This window comes from Neovison vison, chromosome 5 (genome assembly GCF_020171115.1).
Source record: "Neovison vison isolate M4711 chromosome 5, ASM_NN_V1, whole genome shotgun sequence".
NCBI classification, from domain to species: domain Eukaryota; kingdom Metazoa; phylum Chordata; class Mammalia; order Carnivora; family Mustelidae; genus Neogale; species Neogale vison.
The window spans coordinates 157,616,667-157,638,463 of record NC_058095.1 but is presented as its reverse complement, the minus strand read 5'-3'; the positions used below and the strand labels follow the sequence as shown (position 1 = coordinate 157,638,463).

Below are 21,797 nucleotides of genomic sequence, written 5' to 3'. Positions count from 1 at the left end.
ACTAGGAGTGCCAAAATTTAATTAGATCTGCCACGGAAATGTCTATTCCAAAAGTGGCTTTTTACCCTGTAAAAAAACATGTGATTTTTCCATAGCTAATAGAAGAGTGACACTTAAGAACCTGCTCTGATAGCCAACTTGTACCGAGATTTATGTGTAGAAAAACGTGGTATGTGCGATGTATATACATTTTTTATATTTGCTATATAAAAACACATGCCATATTGTGCATTTTTTCAATTTAAATAATGATTAAAAATATATCCATAATTCTAAGGATTATCCTGATTTCTCTTTTGTCAGTCTGCACATTGCATGAAAACAATTTGTGACAGTGATTGACTTAAATGAACCCACTTCTGAGAGAGGAATTGTTTTAATTAAAATTGTTGGGTATATTTTCTTATATCTGAAGGCATTTGAACTGATTTGCATTTCTTTCAGTTTTGAGTGTTGAGGCTAATATATCATGAAACATTTTTTTCTTGAAATGCACATTAGCTTTCATTATTTCTATTTTAATTAATGTCAGAGAACATAGTTAGTACAGAGTTTCAGACAAGGAGTATCCTCAAAATATTTTTAGTAGGATGTCAAGTAAAGTATGTTATATAGTAAGCATAACAAAAGAGAAAATACAAGGAAAAAGGGTAATTAAGACAAAGTTTTCATATTTTCTTAAGCAGAGTAAATATCCTGAATACATAAGTATTTTAAGAAAGAATAAAGAACTCTAACAGTTTTAGGAGTTGAAAAATATTTTTGCATTTTTATATGGCTAGCTAAAAATAGGCAAGTGATTTTAGATACTTATTTTCCTTCAGTTATTAATTGAGAATCAAGACTGTGGAGATTGTCCTCTACACAGTAGATCTAGTAACTTAGTCATACCTTTGCCTGACCACATACAATTGATATGGTTGTCTTCTCAGGAAAATTGTTTCATTTTCTTTTGTTTTGTATTATGATTATTTAGCTTCGTACTTTGGACTTTGAGGAAAGATTTTGTTTTCTTCTGTTTTAATTATTTGAAAGAGTGACCTCAAGCTATAAATGGCCACATTACACAATGGCCAGTTTTATAAATGAGGATCATAGTGAAGGTTTTGTGGGTATGTGACTAAACACAAAGAGAAACTAGTATGTGGAATCCTTGAAAATTTGGGGCACCAATTAATCTACAACAGTAATATGCATTAGGTTATTTGCATATATGTATGCAATATCGTTTGCAAGTATGTATGAAATGTTATCTTTACACATTCTTTGCGAAAAAGCATTATTATTAAATCTGCATTTTCATTATAAAATTATACAAGAGCTTTTAAATAATAAAATGTTGAAAAATATATATTCTAGTAACCAACAAAATATATTTATTTTATACATTATGATGTATTCTTTCCCATATTTTCCCCCATGGATAATATTTTTTACATAGTCATGCTCATGTTATCTATACATATGTCAGTACACAAAAGTTTATTACATTGAAGACTTATTTTTAAGTTAGAAGTCTAGCAAGTACAATTACCTGGTCAAAAGTTTTAGACAATTTTTAGACTTTATTGCCATCCTGGATTTCTTGTTTTTGCAAGTTTTTATTAGCAATATATGAAATTACTAGATAAATTACACTCTAACACAGTCAACATTCATTCAAAAAACATATATTGCCCAGCTCCTATTTATCTAGACCCTAGAGATGTAATGGTGAGCAATATCATACATTTCGATTTTCTTCACGAAACTTAGGTAGAGTTTGGAGACAGATGCCAATCATATTATTGCACAAACAAACATGAAATTCAAATCATGAATTATAAGGCAAAACACTAACACTTGTTAACTCGCATGATGGGTACATAGATGTAGGTTGTATTATTTCCTGTAACTTTTACTGTAGTAAAATCATTTCAAAATGGAGAATTTTGATATCTTAAAAATGAGTAATGCTTATGAAGAATGCTGCCATGGAAGTGTTCAGGGGAGGAATCTGAACTCATCTGAGGGGTCAGAAAAGTGCCTCAGAGGAAGAGTTGATGGAGCTGAACTTGAGAAGGAGGAAATGGAGTTAAGTGTGCCAAGATGAATGCTTGTGGGTGTCTGTGCACAGAAGGGCAAGGAGGCATCTTTATGCAGGTGAGCATAGGTAAAGGGGACATGATAGATGTGAAAGATTATGGGATATTTGCAGACAGCCCCCAGGGACCCAGGCTGGGCTACGAGCAGAGGTTGGCATGGAGCAGTTTCAAACCAGACGGGTCAGGTAAGATGGGGCCCCACTGCTGTGGGGCGTGTGAGTGATTCACTGCATGTTGCTGGATCTGCTGGATTGGAACAAGCACACTGCCTATGGGATGACCACCTAGGAGAGGCCAGGAAGGGCTGCAGTGTGTCCCGTGGTGAAGCTAGAACATGGGAAAGGGAGGGAGATTGTGAAGACAGAATCTGCAGGAATCAGGCAACTGTTTAGTGGAGTGACAAAAGCAAGTGCGGTGTGGATGTGAGTGGCTGAGACAGTTCACATGAGTCTCCTGGTCAAGGGTACGAGTACCTTCTGGAGAATGAGACTAGACGAGTTTAAGCCTACAGGATTAGATCTGCAACCTCGGTGAGGATTGCACCAGTGGAGATTTATTGGAAATGTGGCCAACGACAAAGTGGGGCAGATAGTAGAAGAGATTTTCAAGCACTTTGATTCTAACTTCATGTTGTCTTAAATCACAGATCCAGCTCCAAGTGTGCAGGATTTGGGTTAGATACAGCCATGGTTAATCTTTAAAAACCTAGTTTAAGAGAAGAAAAAAAGATTGGTTTGCATTTTATTTTAGGCTTTTTTAAAGTTATAGTCAATTGTTCAACTTCCAGAGGCCACCTAGCTTAGTGGTTATGGTGGCAGGATCCTGTTCAACCCCCAGCGGGGCATTTATCAGCTTTATGCTTGTCAATGACTCCATCTTTCTGTCTCCATTTCCTCCTCTTCAAAGTGGGCTTCCCATTAAGTAATTTGTGATGAGTTCAATGAGTTTATCAGTGCCTGGCACCTAAGAAGAGCACAATGCTATTATGGTTTCTAAAGAGAAGACATCAAAGAATGTGAAACTTGATACATGGATACCAATCTCATCTCGTTTCTTTGAAATTTAGTGAGAATTCAAAAACACAGTTTTGAATTTAGCTTCTACTTCCTTATCAGAAATCAGATGTCATGACGAAGAGCTCACCTGGTCTTATGTCCTCTAGTTTCATCCATGTTGTCACAAATAACACAATTTCCCTCTTTTTAAAGCTGAATAATATTCTGTTGTATATAGATACCTCATTTTCTTTATCCATTCACTCACTAATGGGCACTTGGTTGTTTCTGCATCTTGGCTAATGTGAATAATGCTGTAGTGAATATGGGAGTGTAGATATCTCTTCAAAACCCTGATTTCACTTCCTTCGGCTGTGTACCCAGAAGTGGGATTGTTGAATCAGTTGAATGTGGTAGTTCAATTTCTAATTTTTTGAGGAAACCCATACTATTTCAACAATGGCTGCACCAGTTTGCATTCCCACCAACAATGTACAAGGATTCCCCTTCTCCACATCCTTACTGATACCTGTTATCCCTTGTCTTTTTGATCATAGAAAAGGAAAATAAAAAAAGTGTTCTTCTTGTTAAAGTGTGAGGGAGCTTGTGGGGGTTGTATGTCTTGTACTGCCTTGCCTGACCTACTTAACTCAGGTCTAGAAGATGTAGTAAGCTAAAATGTTGAATTTAAAAGTAAGTCATTCAGAACATAAAGGTTTTACAGAAGAATCATAAATCTCTGAAATCCTCTGTATATCATCATGACAATTAAGAACCTGCCTTTTTACCTTTGCTCTCTTCTTTTCCATACCACTTATTTTCAGTGATGAGCATAAATACATTGCAGCATAAATAAGAAAAGAAGTCTTTGATACTTAGAGTCAGTAGCCCAATTTTACTGAAAAATGTGTGGACTAAGGCACAAGACTAATTTTCCCACTAATGCACACCTTAAAGTTGTGTGTGAATTTTAAAGGTATATACTACAGAATAAGGAACAAATGTCACATAATCCCAATAATCACTCATATTTTTTTAATCCTTGTCTTCTAGAAGCATCTATATTCTATTATATTTAGTCAGACTGATGTGATGCTGTGGTGTTCATGCATTATTCCCCAGATTTTCTTCATTCTCATATGACCTTCAAAGAAAATCTGTGTACCATAAGGTTATTTTTGAAATTATTAGTTCTATCATATGTACGTGACAATAGATATTGACATTCTCTTTAATTTTTTGAGCATTAAACAAAAGGCTAAGGGTATTCTGGTTTGGAACAACATTTTTTTTTTTTTTGGCATGTGTATTTTTTTGTTTTTACCTGTTGGCTAATCCACAAATTTTCTGTCAATTACAAGATGGTCGACTTCATTGTTCTGTACCAATCTACTGTTTTGATAGCATGATCTGATCACATTTGCAAGTCCCGTTCAGCAGTAGTGAAGAGGTGCCAGTTGCCATGGTGAGGACTACGATGTCCAATATCAAATCCAGTCATGAGATGGGGATGACCTTTGAAAAGCCATATGTAAATATTTATTTTCAAAGGTACAACTGGCCCTTTGTAAAGCCTGAGTCACTCCACTGGTTATCTTTTCAATGCATCAAATAAGAAGTCTGTTACCATATAATTTCCCTTTTCATTTTAATAAACTCCCACTGTCCTCTATCCTTGGCCCTTTTGGTTAAGAATCAAATCAAATAATTTCACTCTCCTTTTTAGATATACATCAGTTTAATATGTCTAATTTGTCTGGATCATGGTCACAGATATGATCTCACAGCAAAGGTTCGTTGTTGTGTCTTCCCCTGAACTTAGAAATCAACTTTCTCATTTTTCTATGGGTCATGCATAAGTACCAGATGCTCCCATGCCAGTGACAGTGACCCTTTAGACATCAAAGAAACATTCTCCATAATGAGGTTTTTCTTCCTAAGAATGCATATCAAAATGCTAGCTTGATTTTTAAAAAAATACAGGTTTTTCACCTTTTGGGATTACTGGTCAAATTAAATAAAAAAGAAAAATCTATTAAAAAGCCTTATTAAAGGCTTCTTAGAACCAGAAGTTTGCAAAACTCTTGCATGGCCATCCTGAATGATATTCAGCTAATTAGTTCAGGATTTAACTAAAATTACACCAATAGATTTGGTAGCTTAATTGTTCTAATTAATCATTTAAATCCACATGTTAGTTTTATAAAATGACCCATTTTCTACAGCTGACACATGCAACTTCTGACCTTCTATGATTAGTATGTGCCAGGTTTGATAAATACAGAGGAATCTGGGAGACACAGAATCAAAGGTGCTACTTCTATCAAATGCCCTCTTCTGAAAAAGAAAAAAAAAAAAAGAATCAGAAAAAGAAATAAGAAACTCTGTTGTGACACGTTGTGAGGCTTATGATAACTATGTTTGCCTTTCAGATCCCCAGCTCAAGGGTATAGTGACCAGGTTATATTGCAGGCAAGGCTACTACTTGCAAATGCACCCCGATGGAGCTCTCGATGGAACGAAGGATGACAGCACTAATTCTAGTAAGTGACGACCTCAGGCCTCCCGTTAACACAGTCGGTAGAACATACACTGCTACATAAATGACTTCCTAAGCTACCTTTACAAATACTTGTTACGTTGGTTCATTTTTGGGAATGTTACACACTAGAAGGCCATCCACCGTTTTACTGAGACCACGTGGATGGAAACATGAGCAGAGCAACACACAAAGCCTGTCATTTTAAGATAATCCGTTTCTCTCTCTCTCTCTTTTTTTTTTTTTTCTCAAAACATTTGGCAGATCCAGCATTGTTGTTACTTTCATCTCATTAAAGTCAAGTAAGTACACTAGTGCATTTGGATGAAAGACGAATCCATGTTTACCTTGGAAATATTTTTATCAAATCTGTAGCTTTTTAATGATAATTATGGAAATTAAAGAGCTATAAGGATTAGTTGTTTCAAAGAATAGAAATGTCATATTTCAAATGTGTCTTCAACAAGAAAAGATAGTATCTTTTTTAGAGAGAGGACATGAAGGCTCTGTGCGTTTAAATACATTGTACAAAATGTTTCACTACTTTACAGAATTGGGTCTCTGATGATTTGTCTTTAATAGAAAAACCACTGACCCTCCATTGTATTAGTGTCTGTCTTCATTTTACTATTTTTTAATATATAACTTTTCTTTGTATTTTCTTTTTTTTAAAGATTTTATTTATTTATTTGTCAGAGAGAGAGGGAGAGCGAGCACAGGCAGACAGAGAGGCAGGCAGAGGCAGAGGGAGAAGCAGGCTCCCTGCCGAGCAAGGAGCCCGATGTGGGACTCGATCCCAGGACGCTGGGATCATGACCTGAGCCGAAGGCAGCTGCTTAACCAACTGAGCCACCCAGGCTCCCTCTTTGTATTTTCATTCTGGTGTCCCTCTTTATTCAATTGTCTGTGTGTTCCTTTCCCATTTCCTGTTTATACTGGCATTAGATTCCTTTTAATTTAGCATGTCAGTTCTAAAATAGACACCTTTTACTGCTCAGGAGAATCGATGAAAAGCAAAACTGATTTTATTGGAAATACTTATTCACATATTACTAGTGGATCAAGAATGGATATGAATCTTTTAAACCATTTAGCATTTACCCTTCATTTACAGAGCATCATTCCATGAAAAGAAGGGAGGATTTGAATACACAAATTATGGGCACTTTCTGTTTTCAATTCTAGTAATCAAATTTTCAATAGCATGAAGAATAACTAATAACACAAAGCAGACTTCCTTTGCATTTGGTGTTCCTATGTGTAATGTCAATATTTTTCCAGCCATTGTGTTTACTTTTTAGACTTTGGAATTTACTTCATTTAAAATTTTTCTTTCAACTTTAAATTTTTCCTGTTTGTCTGTGTTTTTCTCCTTTTCAATTTGTAATCTTTTCCCTCTCTTTGTGTCTATTATGTTGCCCTTTTGTCCTTTTAAACTTTTCTCTATCATATTTGTTCATTGATTCTTTGTCACTGTTGCTTATTTCCTCCTTCTATTTAAAGAAAGAGAAGGTAAAGCAATTCAAGCACAAGGAAGAAAGAGAAGTTATTTTTACTCATAAAACTGATGTCAACCATTGGTTACTTGTTGGGATTTTGCTATTAGGTTGAACTTTTTGAAAGTGTAAGGACTTGACCATCTTTGATCAATAAAAGGTGTCAGTTTCTTCTGGTTCAAAATAATACATGTATGTCTGCTCATTTTCTTCTATCTTGAACTCCTTATCAATTCTTTGACAAAAGGCATTCTCTTTTTCTTATGTCTTATACTTGTGGGGTTATGGACTCTCGAGATTCACAAGTTCTGATGTCTTCAGTGTTCTCTGATTTCCTTCAGCAAAAGTCTGCCTGAGAGTGAGGACTAGTTTTCCATAACTCTGATACCTGCAAGAATTAGGAAATTCTGACCTAGAGGTTGAGGCCATCCCTTATGAAAAAGTTTTCAAGAAAGGAAATAAACCATAGCTATATAAAATGCTGTTTAGTTGGACTTCTCAGAAAAATAATTTCTTTCAAAGGTTTTATGCATTTCTTTTCTACCTTCTTCTTCGGTTTTTGTAATGCCAAACAAGTTGGTTGTTTTAAATGATAGTAATCAATACTGAATTAAGAAGTGTTAGGTAGATGCTCTGTTCTACAGCATATTGCTTCAGAACTTGATCAGCAGCACAGTATTTTCTAAACTGTAAATGTGCAGATGTAGACATCATATGCACACACACACATGTAATTGTATCTGGTTATTTGAACCATATTCAATACTACACTGGTCAGCTGAGACCCTGAAAGAGATACAACCTTCTGTTCTCTAAATGTGTAAGGCTTCTTTTCTCCTGCTATGTAACCATATTAGAAGGAACAGGAATCTTGGAGCAACACTTGGAATCCTCTCTCATCCCCCTTAAATGCTGGTCCCCCTTAAATGCTGGTGAAGAATGAAGCGGGAGCAGCAGCTCCTGTGTCCAAGCAAACCAGAACCAAATGGTAGTGCTCTCACTCAAGGGCCACTATGGGCCGCAGCTGCTTTTCGTAGAAGTTACACTGCACTTTCTGTGCACATTTAGCTCATTAGGTTAGTTTTATTACCATTTCAACATTTGCAAAGACATAGCAAAGAAAGCAAAACAAGGTGAGGTAAAGATTCACTTCTCAAAAGGCTATAAACATTGTATGACCCTAAAATTTAATAAAACATGGCAGGAATACAACAGCTTTATAAAAAGCCACAGGAGTTACTAATTAACTCTACTTTTGGGTACCATCACCTTTGCAATTGAAAAACACAGCTTTTTAAGGTGGAATTTAAGATCATTTCCTTTTCTCTGGTTCATTATAGCAGTCTTATGAGTCTTGAGAAAACCATAAACTGTGAACAATATTCTGTAAAAAGGGGGGGAGCAATAAAGATGCTGGCAGCCAGGTCCTCATGGGGACATTGCCCTTCTGGTTTGCATTAGGGTGTGATGTAGTAATTCATGCATGTGTTTTAGATTTTTGATAATTCTTTGAATACAAAATAAGAATTAGTCATCTATAAGTAGGGGGAAAAAAAAAAAGAGAGAGAAATGCCCTAAGGTTACCATGATGCCATAGTAGAGGTTACAAACAAAAAAAACTGGGGATTGAACCTTCAAATCTTCGTGATTTGGGTTGGACTCATTTCCCACAGCTAAACGTGAGCTTATTAAGAACTAGGTAAAGTCAGAACCACCCTACGAAGCTGCCCTTTGTCAAAATTTTCAGATGATTTGAGAAGAGAGAGACAGGCCGGCAGGCAGGTGCGCCTAGCACTAAAGTCCTCCCTGGGTTTTCCAGCCTGAGATCTAGAAATTTCTGGGAGGAAAAATGGTAAGACGACGGTTGATGATGGACGATTGGTCCAAATAGAGAAGATACTGTAGCAACTTGACCGCTTCTTATTGGCTTCCATGTGCCCTAGAAAGATCTTTCACAGAAAGAAATGAGCCCCCAGATTACTTCATCAGCAGATTCATTTTCAGGGGTGTATCTGTTTAAAACTCATACAGCTTCCCATTTATCTACTAAAGTTAGCATTACCACGAACTATGGCATTTGATTAAGAGGTGATTTTCTTTCCCCCCAGTTGTTTTGGGGATGCCATGAGGTTTTTCTGCGCTCTTAAACTTAATTGCTCCCATTACCAGACTTAATAAATGCTCTACGTGGAATATGACTATAGAAATATCAATATGCCAGTAACTATAGCAATATTAAAACCTCACATGCACCAAGATCTCTCACCTTAGAAATTCCTACCTGATAATTTTATGTGTAAAAATTGCCCATCGCTCACAGTGACCACCAACCCATAGGGCTTGGGATGGTGATTTTCACTCTGGCTGTCCTTTAGGGTCATTTGAGGAACTTTTTTTAAAAAGTTAAAAAAAAACTCCTTATGCCCTAAACCCCAACCTCTCTTCCAGAGATTTTTATTTAATTTAAATAGTCCGCAGTTGGGCAGGGCTGTCCTCTCTTATGAATACAATCAGTTTTAAAGTATAGCCAGGATTGAAAATCACTATTATGTGGAAAACTAGAGTGTCCCACGGAATGAACAAAGTATCATGAACGTTTTATTGTTCTGACTTCCCTAGACTTTGTGACATTGCTTTATAATTACATAAGATACAAAAGGAATAGAAAAATAAAATGATGCCTCAATTAATGTGGATATCTGCAGTTTTAAATAACACCATGAATTCTTTATGGTCAGCTCTGAACAGTCTTCCACAGGAAGTAGTTATATGGGTTCACTTTGTATTATCATTCTGTAAATGATAATAACTGACACTTTATAATTCAGGTCCCAACCAAATTCCTGAGGAAAATCTATTTTTTATATGATCATTTTAGACTATCATCTATGATTTTTCTCTTTCCTATACCACATTATTTTGGTTGCTTCATATGTTCTTACTTTCTAGAATTATTATTACTTTGTTCAACCTGGCTTATATCAAATATATCGCACCTATAAGTACTACTACGTGGAATATGACTATATAAGAGTATATAAAGATGAGAATAATTAAGTTTGAATGGTTAAGTTAGAATGGTTTTCAAGGACAGTCGTATAATTGTGATTTTTTTTCTCTAAAACTTTTGTGTATCAATCAGAAATTGTTGTATGGTGCCCATCCTTTCAAAATATAAGGGAGATGGGACAGTCTAGGAGTTCTGGCCAAGAAGGGAATTGGCCAGTGGCCCTCTCCCAAGAAGAAGGAATACTGAATTACAATGACACAAGTACCTCATAACTGCTCAATGATTCCCACTCCTGTTTACTGTTTTACAAATAGAAGTGAGCGAGCATAAACCTCATTCTTCTGTAACATAAGCCCCTAGAATCCCATGGAAGATGGCTCAATATTAGTTTGCATCAGGAAAGCTAATATCCACTGAACCATATACACTCCTTTGAGTATTCCTGTAGGTGTAATTATCTATGGCCATGGCTTGCCATATTCCTTTCATCACAGACATCTTGAGATCTTGGGATCAGTAACATGCAATAATTGAAAGAGAGGGTATAATTTCCCCCCAGCCTGACAATGCATAATTTTATTTAATTAAATAAAAATTAATTTATAAAGTCCATTTTTAATTATGTACTGAGTAGACTCATGGATTGAAGTCAATGTGGCCCAGTTTTCCCAATGATCTGTCTTTGTGGAAAACAGTTGAGAACCTAAAATAGGTGTTTTGTTTACTTGTTCAATTCAGCATCTCAGTGCTGTCATTGCCTGTTCAGGCCAGGTCCAGTTGCTTGGAATTAGTCTTCAGTTAAAACCATGGGAGCAGATAACCACACTGTGGATAATTAACTACTCTTATAAACATATCTACTATAAAGTTGCCCAAACCATCAAGCAGTTATTACTAAGAAAGTTGCTAGAACACCTACTGAAGAGTTAACATATAACCCTGGCATGGAAATGTGTTAAAGGAATGTTAAGACTTTATAAGAAATTAATGATAACATTTTACTATGTAAAAATATATATATATATATAAATACTTTCCTTGACAATAAGGGAAGAAACGAAACATGGAACTATAAATGAGTTTTTATCTTGGATGGGTAAAATTGAACACTTTTCCCTCTTTTATTTTAGTTATCACTCACAGCTTTATAAGATATTAGTAAAGGAAATGTCTCTCTAAAATGTGCATGCTGTTCAGTACTATTAATTCTTTCTAAATTGAGTACATTGGCAGCACATGTCTTTTCTGGGCTCTGCTGGCATCTCAAATTTGTTCAGCAAGAGTAATTCTGTTTTGGAATTACCTTTTTAACTTGTGACCTGCCCTACATTGCAGTGATAAAGCACACCTTCTGCATGAAAGACCAGAATAAGCATTCAACTTTGACTTTTAAAATTCCACTCTTGGAGAATCTTCATAACTGATCTCTTTTGGTATCAAATGAGGTCAGACACTGTGATCCTAGAATCGGGATTACAGAGTTGACTCTGTTTATTACTCTGTCAGTTCTTTGGAATGCTATAGGCCGACCATTAAGGTATCCAAATTGAAACTCAAGTGTTAAATTTATCCATTGCAGAAACATCTTAGTCATAAAGAGAAATAAAAGTTAATTAATTGGAACTTCTCAGAAGGTTGTAACAAAGATTATCGTTGTTGTTGTTGTTGTTGTTTTTAAATAAAAGAAATAAGGGAGGGAAAAATGATGGCAAGGCTTTGTTTCTCCCAGCCCTTTTGTGACAGGTTGTTTATCTTCACAGCACTGTTCAACCTCATACCAGTGGGACTGCGCGTTGTTGCCATCCAGGGAGTGAAGACAGGGTTGTATATAGCCATGAATGGAGAAGGTTACCTCTACCCATCAGTAAGTAACATGCCAAAGATATTGGCCATTCATTCAATAGTTTGCAAAATAATGGTAGCAGCAGCAACAGAAATGAAAAGGATCTGTGTCTGTTGATTCTGTCATTTTTGCTTTAATGTGTGATCTCTATACAATGCCAGAGGGGCTGTTGATTCATTATTCGTCAATGTTTGAGAATATCAGTATATCAAGCAGAAGAGTATTATTACCTATTAAAGTTGTGCATTTGCACATATAAAAAAAATGAACGAGTTTGGAACTAGTTTGGAAAATTGAGTGATTTTGAAAGAGGTGATGTTAATATAATCTTTTTTATTTCTCTTTAGAAATGTACTTGTCTTGGAGAGTTTCTTGTAAAAGATTATTTTGTAAATAGAAACAAAATTCGTGCAAATTCTAAAAAAGGGAAAATTTAAAGAGAGTAGTTCTTTTAAAACTAGGAATTCAGGTTGTGTTTGTGTTTTACTGGGGAACTACTTCTAATATAAAATGCATATTGCATTTAAATCTAAGCAAGTCTTTCTGGTTTGTAATAATGTATGAAAGAAGTTGAGCACCTTTTTTAGCCATATGACTTCTTCTGGAATAGTTACTATTTCTGGAATATTTACTATTTACAAATAATTCACATTCAGATGTGCTGTATCCACATATTACAGTGTACTTAGAATGAATTTCTGCCACAGAACCAAGCAATAGAGACCTAGATGAAAGTATTTCTTTTCACTATCCTTTGAGCAGAAATTGACAGGTTAAATTCATGGTGCCTCAAAGAAAAATGCTTTTATTTGGGTTTGCATTTCATCTTCATGTAAATTATTTAAAACTCTGTTGTTGGTAAATATTATCAACAAAAAACTACATGTAAACGTATATACAGACATTACACACACACACACACGCACACACACACACAACTTAAGCAGAAACATTCTCTGGGGCATTTTCTTGAGCAAATCTGGGAAATCCTGTCAAAAAAAATGAAGTCTGAGCTGTGGATTCCCTCTGCGGTGAACTGGAAAATGTTCTTATTATTCTGGAAGCTTCATCTAGTTCCCTGAAGGGTGTTCCTGCACACAGACCTGGGCCCCACATTATGCAAATTGTGTTCTGTTTCACAAGATGAATATTCAACATACCAAGAGCAAGATCTAGTTAGAATTCCTTGTCCCTGCCCCCACTTTAGGAAAAATATGATTCAGAAAAGATCACTTTCGGGAGATGCCTTCTTTCAGATACAAGTTAATTTTATGGATCTGACATTTGTTCCGTTATTTTTGTTTGTTTCTTTTCCCTCAGGTAATCTTTGAGATGCTTGAAAGTTATTAGCTGCAGCATCTGCCATAGCCTCTAGTTCTCAGGTTCTGTTGAAGATTTTATCATATTGTTTGCTGTACTCTGACACATGTGTAGCTATCAGGGGACACGTGAATGTTTATTTTATCTTTTTGCTATGGAGGGAGGTGCTTTCTGTTTTTTGGGATGAGGTTGCACATGTATACCACTTTTTCTTAAGGTAGGGAAATCATCTTGAGCATGTGTCTTTGCTGAAAAGACAAGCACAGGTTATGTTTGGTGCAGTCAAAGCAGAGTGGCAGGAATAGAAGTGCGGAAGGCACCAATGCCTGGTCTATGCAGCCTCCTTCCCAGGCATGAGGTCTCATAAGTCTAGCTGGCGGTGACAGCACTGACCCCCGGATTTGTCTCAGTGACTTCAGGCTTGTCACTGACCCATCATTCTCTACTATTGCCTCCCTGGTTCTCCAGTTCCTTGGCATCTGTGCTTTCTGTTGGTGGCTAGATTCCCTGACTTACAGATGTTGGCTTTCTTCTCTTCCCATCTTAACTCTTTGCTTTGAATCTGGAATCTAGTAAAAGTCACTCTATTTGCTCATCCCCTACTCTGAGAGGTCCCCACTGCCTAGCCCAGGCCCTTACAACCCTCAACCATCTCATAGGAAAAGGACTTAGATGCAAACCATATGCAATTTCCAATCTTTACTTATACTCCATAAGTGCTCTACTTATTTCAATGTAATGAAATGTGAACTTCAAATAGTTCAGTAAAAAGAATGTATTTCCATAGTCAATCATTTCATAATTAGCAAGTGCTTACTTGAATAACAATATAGCATGAAATAATAGAATGATTACTATACTATATAATAATAATAGGCCTACTTATCTAATAATAAAAATAATAACAATGGGTAGTATTTATATGGTACACTCTGTCCAACTCTGTTCCAAGCATGGTACCATCTTACCTCATCTAATTCTATTAAGCAAATACTATTAAAATGATCATACGGGGGCACCTGGGTGACTCGGTCAGTTGGGCATCTATCTTCCACTCAGATCATGATCCCAGCGTCCCAAGATCAAGTCCCAGGATAGAGTCCTGGGGTCAAGCCCTGCATCAGACTCCCTGCTTAGCAGGGAGTCTGCTTCTCCCTCTGCCCCTCACCTTGGTCATGTTCTCTCTTCTCTCATTCTCTCTCTTTCAAATAAATAAAATGTAAAAAAAAATCTTCTTAATAAAGCAACAACAATAGTAAAACAGTCATACTGATACAGAAAGAGTTTAAAAATCTGTGCAGTCTGCCAGGTAGTAAACAGAGAAGGCAGGATTTGAATATTATTAGTCTGACTCATTAGCTTACTGTTTCACTATAGTGTTTCCATGTGCCAGACATTTTTCATCATATGGTCTGACACCTAGTCTAATAAGAAGTTATAAACACATGATGATGTAATGAAAACCTTCAGGGAATTGGTACCTAGGGAAAAAACTTCATTTCAGTTATTGAGAAGTATAATTTAAAATATGATGTTTCCTTTGAGATTCTCAAATTAATAAAAATCATAGAAAATTACATCTGGGAAAAGTTTGATGTTATACACTGAGTGTTTAAGACTCTGAGAATTCGTTACATGTCACATTTGAAATTTAAATCTAAAAACCCATGCCAAACATAGCTAACCCAACCAAGGAGTTTTGAAGTAAGTAGGTGTTTTAAAAGGAAAACTTCAGTCATCCTTATGTTTAAAGAAAAAAGGATTAAAGACTAGAGTCCCAGAAATGAAGGAATCTGTTTTAAGCTAATGCCTACTTTTTTTCTTTTATATTTTTAACTTTTTTTTTTTCCTTAACATATAATGTATTATTAGCCCCAGGGGTACAGGTCTGTGAATCGCCAGGTTTATATACCATGTCACTTCCCCAATGTCCATAACCCAATCACCCTCTCCCTACCATCTCCCCACCACAGCAGCCCTCAGTTTGTTTTGCAAGATTAGGAGTCTTGTATAGTTATACTCCCTCCCAATCCCATCTTGTTTCATTTTTTCCTTCTGTACCCATCAAACCCCCACTTTGTCTCTCAAATTCCTCATATCAGAGAAATCATATAATAATTGTCTTTCTCTGATTGCTTATTTTGCTCAGCATAATACCCTCTAGTTCCATCCACGTTGTTGCAAATGGCAAGATTTCCTTTCTCTTGATGGCTGCATAGTATTCCATTGTATATATATATACCACTTCTTCTTTATCCATTCATCTGTTGATGGATATATAGGCTCTTTCCATGGTTTTAAGCTAATGCCTACTCTAAAAAGATCATTGAATGTTTGCCTAGTGTAAACTAGCACCTAATATGGGACCAATTCTTGAGGATCCGCAGGTTTAGGAGGTAGGCAATAAAACACTCAGATCATTCAAAGTGAATTCGGTTGAATGAAAAACACATCAGTGTTTTGACTCAAGGTGCATATTTCTCTATTTGCATTGGAAGTAACTCTTGTAAGCCCCTGTAATCCAAATAAAGATATTCAATTTGTAGATAATTTCACCTTGGTGGAGAGGGGGACAAAAAAGTGTATCTTGTCTGAATTGTAAATAACCACATTTCTGATGCTGAAGACACATGTTCCCCATGGAATCTTTCATTTGGTATGACAACAGTCATTTCTTTTGTGGTCATAATGATTCTAATATGTTCTTTGAAGAAGAATCTCAAGAGATTTAATGTCAGCTATAAACAATTTGCTCAAAGGTAAAGCACAAGCTGCAAGGTTGTAGAACAGAAACTAACAAGGAAATGTTTATATTAAAGATATGTTCAATATGATGTTGGGGGAAAATGTGTTCTGAACAACTAAAAACTATCTATAGTGCTTGAGAAACAGTCTCCCCCCCCCAAACAACCTGTGACCTTGAAAGACTAAAAAAATCCTCCATAGAGAGATGTGGGTTGAATGTAAATTCTGGACACTGGAGAAAAACTTAGGATGAAGGGAGGATTCCTCACTTGGGTAGAGAAAAAGAAGAGTTGAAGTTGGAATGTGTTTCTGATAGGAGCAAAGAAAAAGGGGCAGGGAAGGAAGGAAAATAGATTGATGGTGGGTAGAGCCTTGGGCTTGCTTGGAGCATCGGGATCCTAGATGCAACCAACACCTGTGTTGTCATGCTCCAGTCCCTGCCTCTCAAGTTTCTCATCTGTAACATTATAAAGTGTCCCTGGATGCCTTAAGTTAATTTTGGGGTTGAACCATCCGATTTTAGTCTGATTGGTTTTTTTGAATGATGAGGTAATTGACACACACAAGATGTATAAAGATTCGTTATTGCTGTCTTACCTCAGACTGACATTTATGAGAATGTTTTATTCCAGATAGTGCTGTAAATGTTTCTGTTACCCCCATGCAGGCATCCGGGGAGATAGTCAGCCCTGGTGTTCTCCACGTATTAGTATTTCATCTGAGTTTCTTAACCAAGTGATACAAGTAGAGAGGAAGACAATCCTTTTTCATGTAGGTCTTTAAATGAATCAAAAAAGTACACAGCCACTGTATTTTGTAAACATTTGGGCTTATTAGAATCACCTGGAAAGGGTGGTGAAGGCAGATTTTTTGGATCAAACTCCAGATATTTCAATTCAGTAGATCTAGGGGGACCCCCAGGAATGTATAGTTTAATAAGGATTCCTCTATTGCCCCTACCTGCCCATGGTGGGTGAGTCAAAAGGCCATAGCCCAACAATCAACAACAACACAGCAAGCATTACTGCAATGACTACCAGGGGAGATGATGGTAACTTTAGACCAATGAAGTAAGAGTGGAGCTGGCAGGTGGACTACCTAGGCACAGAACCCAACACTGAGTAAAATAAAATACTTGGTCTTAACTCCCTCTGCCCCTAAGTTGAAGTTTACACAAATGTGGAGCAGTTCTGTGCACTTCTTCACAATGCAGCAACGCCAACTATCAATTCATAATGAACATGGGGCGAGGAGAAGTACGAAACAGTCTTAAATTCAGGGAAATAAGAAAATTCTGCATGTTTTGGAAAAAGCATGTTCAAGGACCTCAAAATCTTATCTACTCTACATGAGATAGTTTTCCAATATTGGTACTCACATCTTTCAGAAATATTTTTATGAGCTTCCTCTCACCACAAAGTTGGGTCTGCCTTCCCACTTCTATGCCAGCAAGCATCTCTTACGTGTCTTGATTTGTGTTCCTTCAACTTCCCAGGGCTTCCCACACAGGAAAGCCTCGGAGTCCCTGCCTCCTTTACCACCAATCATATGTCTTCCTGCCGAGTCAATGGCCCTAATAAAATGGGATGCTATTTTCTTCTTGACATTGTTCCTCTATCATTGCTCAAGTTTGGGGCTCAGAAATGGAACTGATTTGTTTTTTCACAGTGTGGTGGTGCCTGATTTCTCTCAACTTTTTCTATTCTCCCCTGAGAGTTACTCATACAAAGGTACACACAATCATTCAACCATATGCCTGTGCTCATGGAGTGTTATGTGAGTCTTTTGGCCACCCCGATACCCGTCCTATCTCTGAATACCAAGTATGGACATCCATTCTCAGGAAACTGCCCATCGTATATCATTGAGTGCTGCTAAGATACTCTGTCCGTGCTTCTTGGCTTTTTTTTTTTCCCTTTAGATTAGGGTAGTGCATAGGGTTAATGAAGTCACTTGAGCCACAGAGACCACCACTCACCATCAGTAACATCTGATGTTAAACCAAGGGCTTCAATAGCATCTGAAGACCTTTCACCTGGGAACTAGCCTTTCATACTCTGCCCTCGAGGAGCAGGGTGGTGAAACTATAACCAGGCAGAATTCTAAGCTCATCTGGTTACCCAAGGTACCCCTTTGAGAATGGAAACTTTTCTACCTTTCATCCTTTAGTCCTCAGGTCGCAATTTCTTTGTTTTCAGAAGGATATTAAATCAGAGATGATTATTAATGTCTCTTTTTCTAATAGTCTATGACTCTATATGCAAGTTCTTCTGAACAAACAATATCTAACACATTTGAGACTATATACACATATATATAATTTGTGTATATATATTTTTGCGTGTTTCATTGGAATCATGTATTGTGCTTAAATTATATACACACTTATTCACATGATTATACTTTTGGTCAGAGTTTTTCTTTATTTCTTTTTATGAAATGTTAAATAACACTTTTTAAGTTTACACATATTTTAAAGCTTTATTTGCCATGCTTAAAAATATTTCTTTTTTCATTAAGTTTCCCTATGGTTTCTCCCACGTTATGACTCAGTTGGATATATTGCCCAATTTGAAAATGGCTATTATCCTTTCTTGGTATTTTGGTTAGGATAATTTATAGTAATAAGAAAGCAAGTATGGCCCTTCAGTTAATTTCCCTCCAGTATTCATGTAATCCCCACGATGCTGAACACTGATGAACGGAATATAATTGCGTAAGACAAAGGCAAGAATGCTGTCATCCTGCTTAGGGTCACTTGCCAGAAGGAAAAAACAATTGAGAAACAAATGCAAATGTTGGACTACATGTAACTAATTTTAAGTAGTCTTTTGGGAAAAGAAAAATGTGAAACATCCCATGTTGGGTTGAAAGTAGGCAATAAAAAGAGGTAAATGTACTTTTAGTCTATGCAAGTTCCAATGGCATTTTATAGAGTACAAAGGCAGGAACTGAGGTTGACAAGGAGACAATACTAAAGCTTCAGACGGAGAAGAGGGGAAAAAAGAAAATGGAAAGGAGATCACAAGTCAACAGTAGGGCAATGCACTAGGCAGTGTTAGGGAAAGAGAAAAGAGAAGAAAGAAGAGAGGGTGGGAGGAGCAGACAACAAAGGGAAGGAAACAAAGATGTGTCACAAAGAAAGGAGAGAGAGGGCCATGTCTTCTGTTCACTCCATCACCTTCCTGGGAACCGCCCGCCATCACCCCCCTCCCCCCCAACAGCTGACTTCTGGTTCCAGCCTTCCACTCTGGGGTGGAAAAAACAAGACCCTCCCTCTTGAAGCCCAGACTGGGCTTTCCAACTGCATCCAAAATACCTTCTCTGCTCCAGGCCCATGACCACATTCTCCCATTTCCCCTTCCCTTTGCCTCCTTTCCAGAATGCTGGCTGTGCTTGGTTAATGTTATTCTCTCAGCAAGGAAACAGTATGGCCATAATTTGGCTTCCAAAGGATTATATGTGTGATGGTGAGGATTAGTGGAAAGAAACTAATGGCAGTCTGACCACTGAGGGCTGGTTGGTGAGGGATGCTGAGTATATATAGCAAGGTGATATTCAGCCCTAGGAAAGAAGATCCTTTCATTTGCAACATCATAGATGGACCTAGAGGACAGCAGAGTAAGTAAAATAAGTCAGACACCTAAAGAGAAAACCTATAGAATCTAAACAAATCAAATAGTTAGAAACAGAGACTTGAACCATGGTCACCGGGTCCAGGGAAGTGGGGGAAATGGGAGGAAAAAGAAAGAAACCTAAAGACGACTTGTAAATTAGAAACCTTCGTTTTGTTTGGACAGCACACATGCGCTCTCTGTGATCTGGTGGGACATGCACTCTACGGTCTACAGTTTAAGCACTGTGACTGTAGAATCACTTCTCCTGAATTTTATAAAGGAAAATATTGCGCACATCAGTTTTGTTTCTGGGCCTGGAGACAATGGTTTTGGCAACCTGGGACTGGAAAGGATGAGAGATATTTGAAGCATTTCTGAGGAGATGTGGAAAGAAGTCCATGGGGGTCTGGGTATGAGGGTGACAGAGTCAGGGCTCGCTGTGGGCGAACTGACTCAGAACCTGGTGGTCTAGGGTCCTTCTCATAGAGAAAACAAAACCCAGAAGGATGAAGGGATTTGGGTGAGGAGTCTGCTGCATTGAGTTTGAGACATGTTCACTTTGCCCACAGAAGATGCAGGTGGGTTATAATCCCACTGGATCACTACTGTATGATGACAAAGCTTCTTTTCCCCAAAAGAACCATGGCTAAGGGCTGTCTTAAGAATGATGTGCAGATAGACAAAAAAATTGTCTGTGAGAGATGTTTTCCTTTTCTTCCTGAATGTAAGACAAACGATGAAGAAATGGGGTGAATGATATCAGCATAAATGAAGTTAGATATTAGAAAGAACTTTATAAAATAACATGACTTCTTGAGAAAGTGTTCTCATATATTTTACTTAGTTCCTAAGTATACAGAATAAGTAGAGGCCGTTTGGAACACTGAATAGCAAAGCAGAGGACTAGTGAGTTAAATTCATAGCTTGTATAGAAATGATGCTAATAATGGGGGAGGGGACTATCAGGTCTTTACATATTCTCATGGTGGTTCACAATCCTCAGCGTACTTAAGACATATTCAGATAACAGTGTAAATAATCAGATCCCAGAACATTAGCCTGAAAGATTCCAATTCAGCGAATCTAATATATCTCAAGAATCAGAATTCTGAATATACATCCCAGGCATTTCTAGCGCAGGTGTCTAAAGGGGCACACTTTGGTAAACATGGGTCAACATCACTCTCTTGGGAACCAGGACACTGAGATCACATGATTTTATATTTATTTATAGGATGTTATTTAAACATCATGTTGTTTATGATGATGATGATGATGATGGTGATGTTTACAAATTCATAGTCCAGTTCGGGCCCTTGCAGTAAGAAGAATGTCCTGGCCATAAGTAGTGTTCACCTTCCCTGTTGACCAGGTGAGCTGGCCTATGAGCAAACATAGAAAAAAAAGCCTTGTCTGTGATCGCTCTGTTCAGTCTGGGAATGGGACAAGAAACGTGTCCTTGAGCATCGAGATGATGTGTGGAAAGACAGGAGTTTTGCTGAAACTTGAGAAAACAGAAACAGAGTTAAGACACTGAATTTCAAACCATAGCATAGTCTTGAAAAGGAGAAGTGGTCTCTATCATATAAAGCTCAGGGGAGAAGTCAGCCTGAGACAGTTGGCCTGGACACCACAGGGCACCTGCTGAATTGAAGGGCCAATTCAGGCCAAGGGCATCATGTCAGAGCAGATTTCTAAGGATGACGAGGCTGAGTTGCTTCAGAAATGAACACTTCCTAGATTTTAAAACAATATTAATGAAACAAATACTTTATTTAATAAATTATTTTTCCTAACTTTCTATTTTCTTGAGGGAATTTTGTTTTCTTCTAAGCAAGGTCTTTCCATACAGGCCTCATTTCTGGAATAAAGTAGACTTCCTTCTCTTTTCTAGGTGAACTGTGATCGGTCCACCTTAGAGCAACTTTTCCAAGTCCTGTATAGAGAGTATGTTGATCCCGTATGGGTCCATCACTATACAGAGTTCTTAACGACACAAACCCTGCAATACCTACCTCATGGAAATCAAAAACATATGTCTAATAACCAAAGAGTCTGCCAGAAATATATGGAAGACTACTTCTACTCAATATAATTACTCAGTGCTTACATGTAGGTTGAAGAGTCCAGATCTTGGTGGGGATGTGT

At 37.2% G+C, this 21,797-nt stretch overlaps 1 protein-coding gene across 2 annotated transcripts in view; it reads left to right on the top strand.

The window, feature by feature from the left end:
- The window catches only part of FGF14 (fibroblast growth factor 14), a 602,879-nt gene that overhangs the window by 474,666 nt on the left and 106,416 nt on the right, over nt 1-21,797 (top strand). For both annotated transcript variants that reach the window (XM_044250053.1, XM_044250054.1), the window contains exons 2-3: nt 5,512-5,622; nt 11,885-11,988. In XM_044250053.1, the coding sequence (XP_044105988.1) occupies nt 5,512-5,622; nt 11,885-11,988 (215 nt within the window). The remainder of the gene's footprint in view (nt 1-5,511; nt 5,623-11,884; nt 11,989-21,797) is intronic.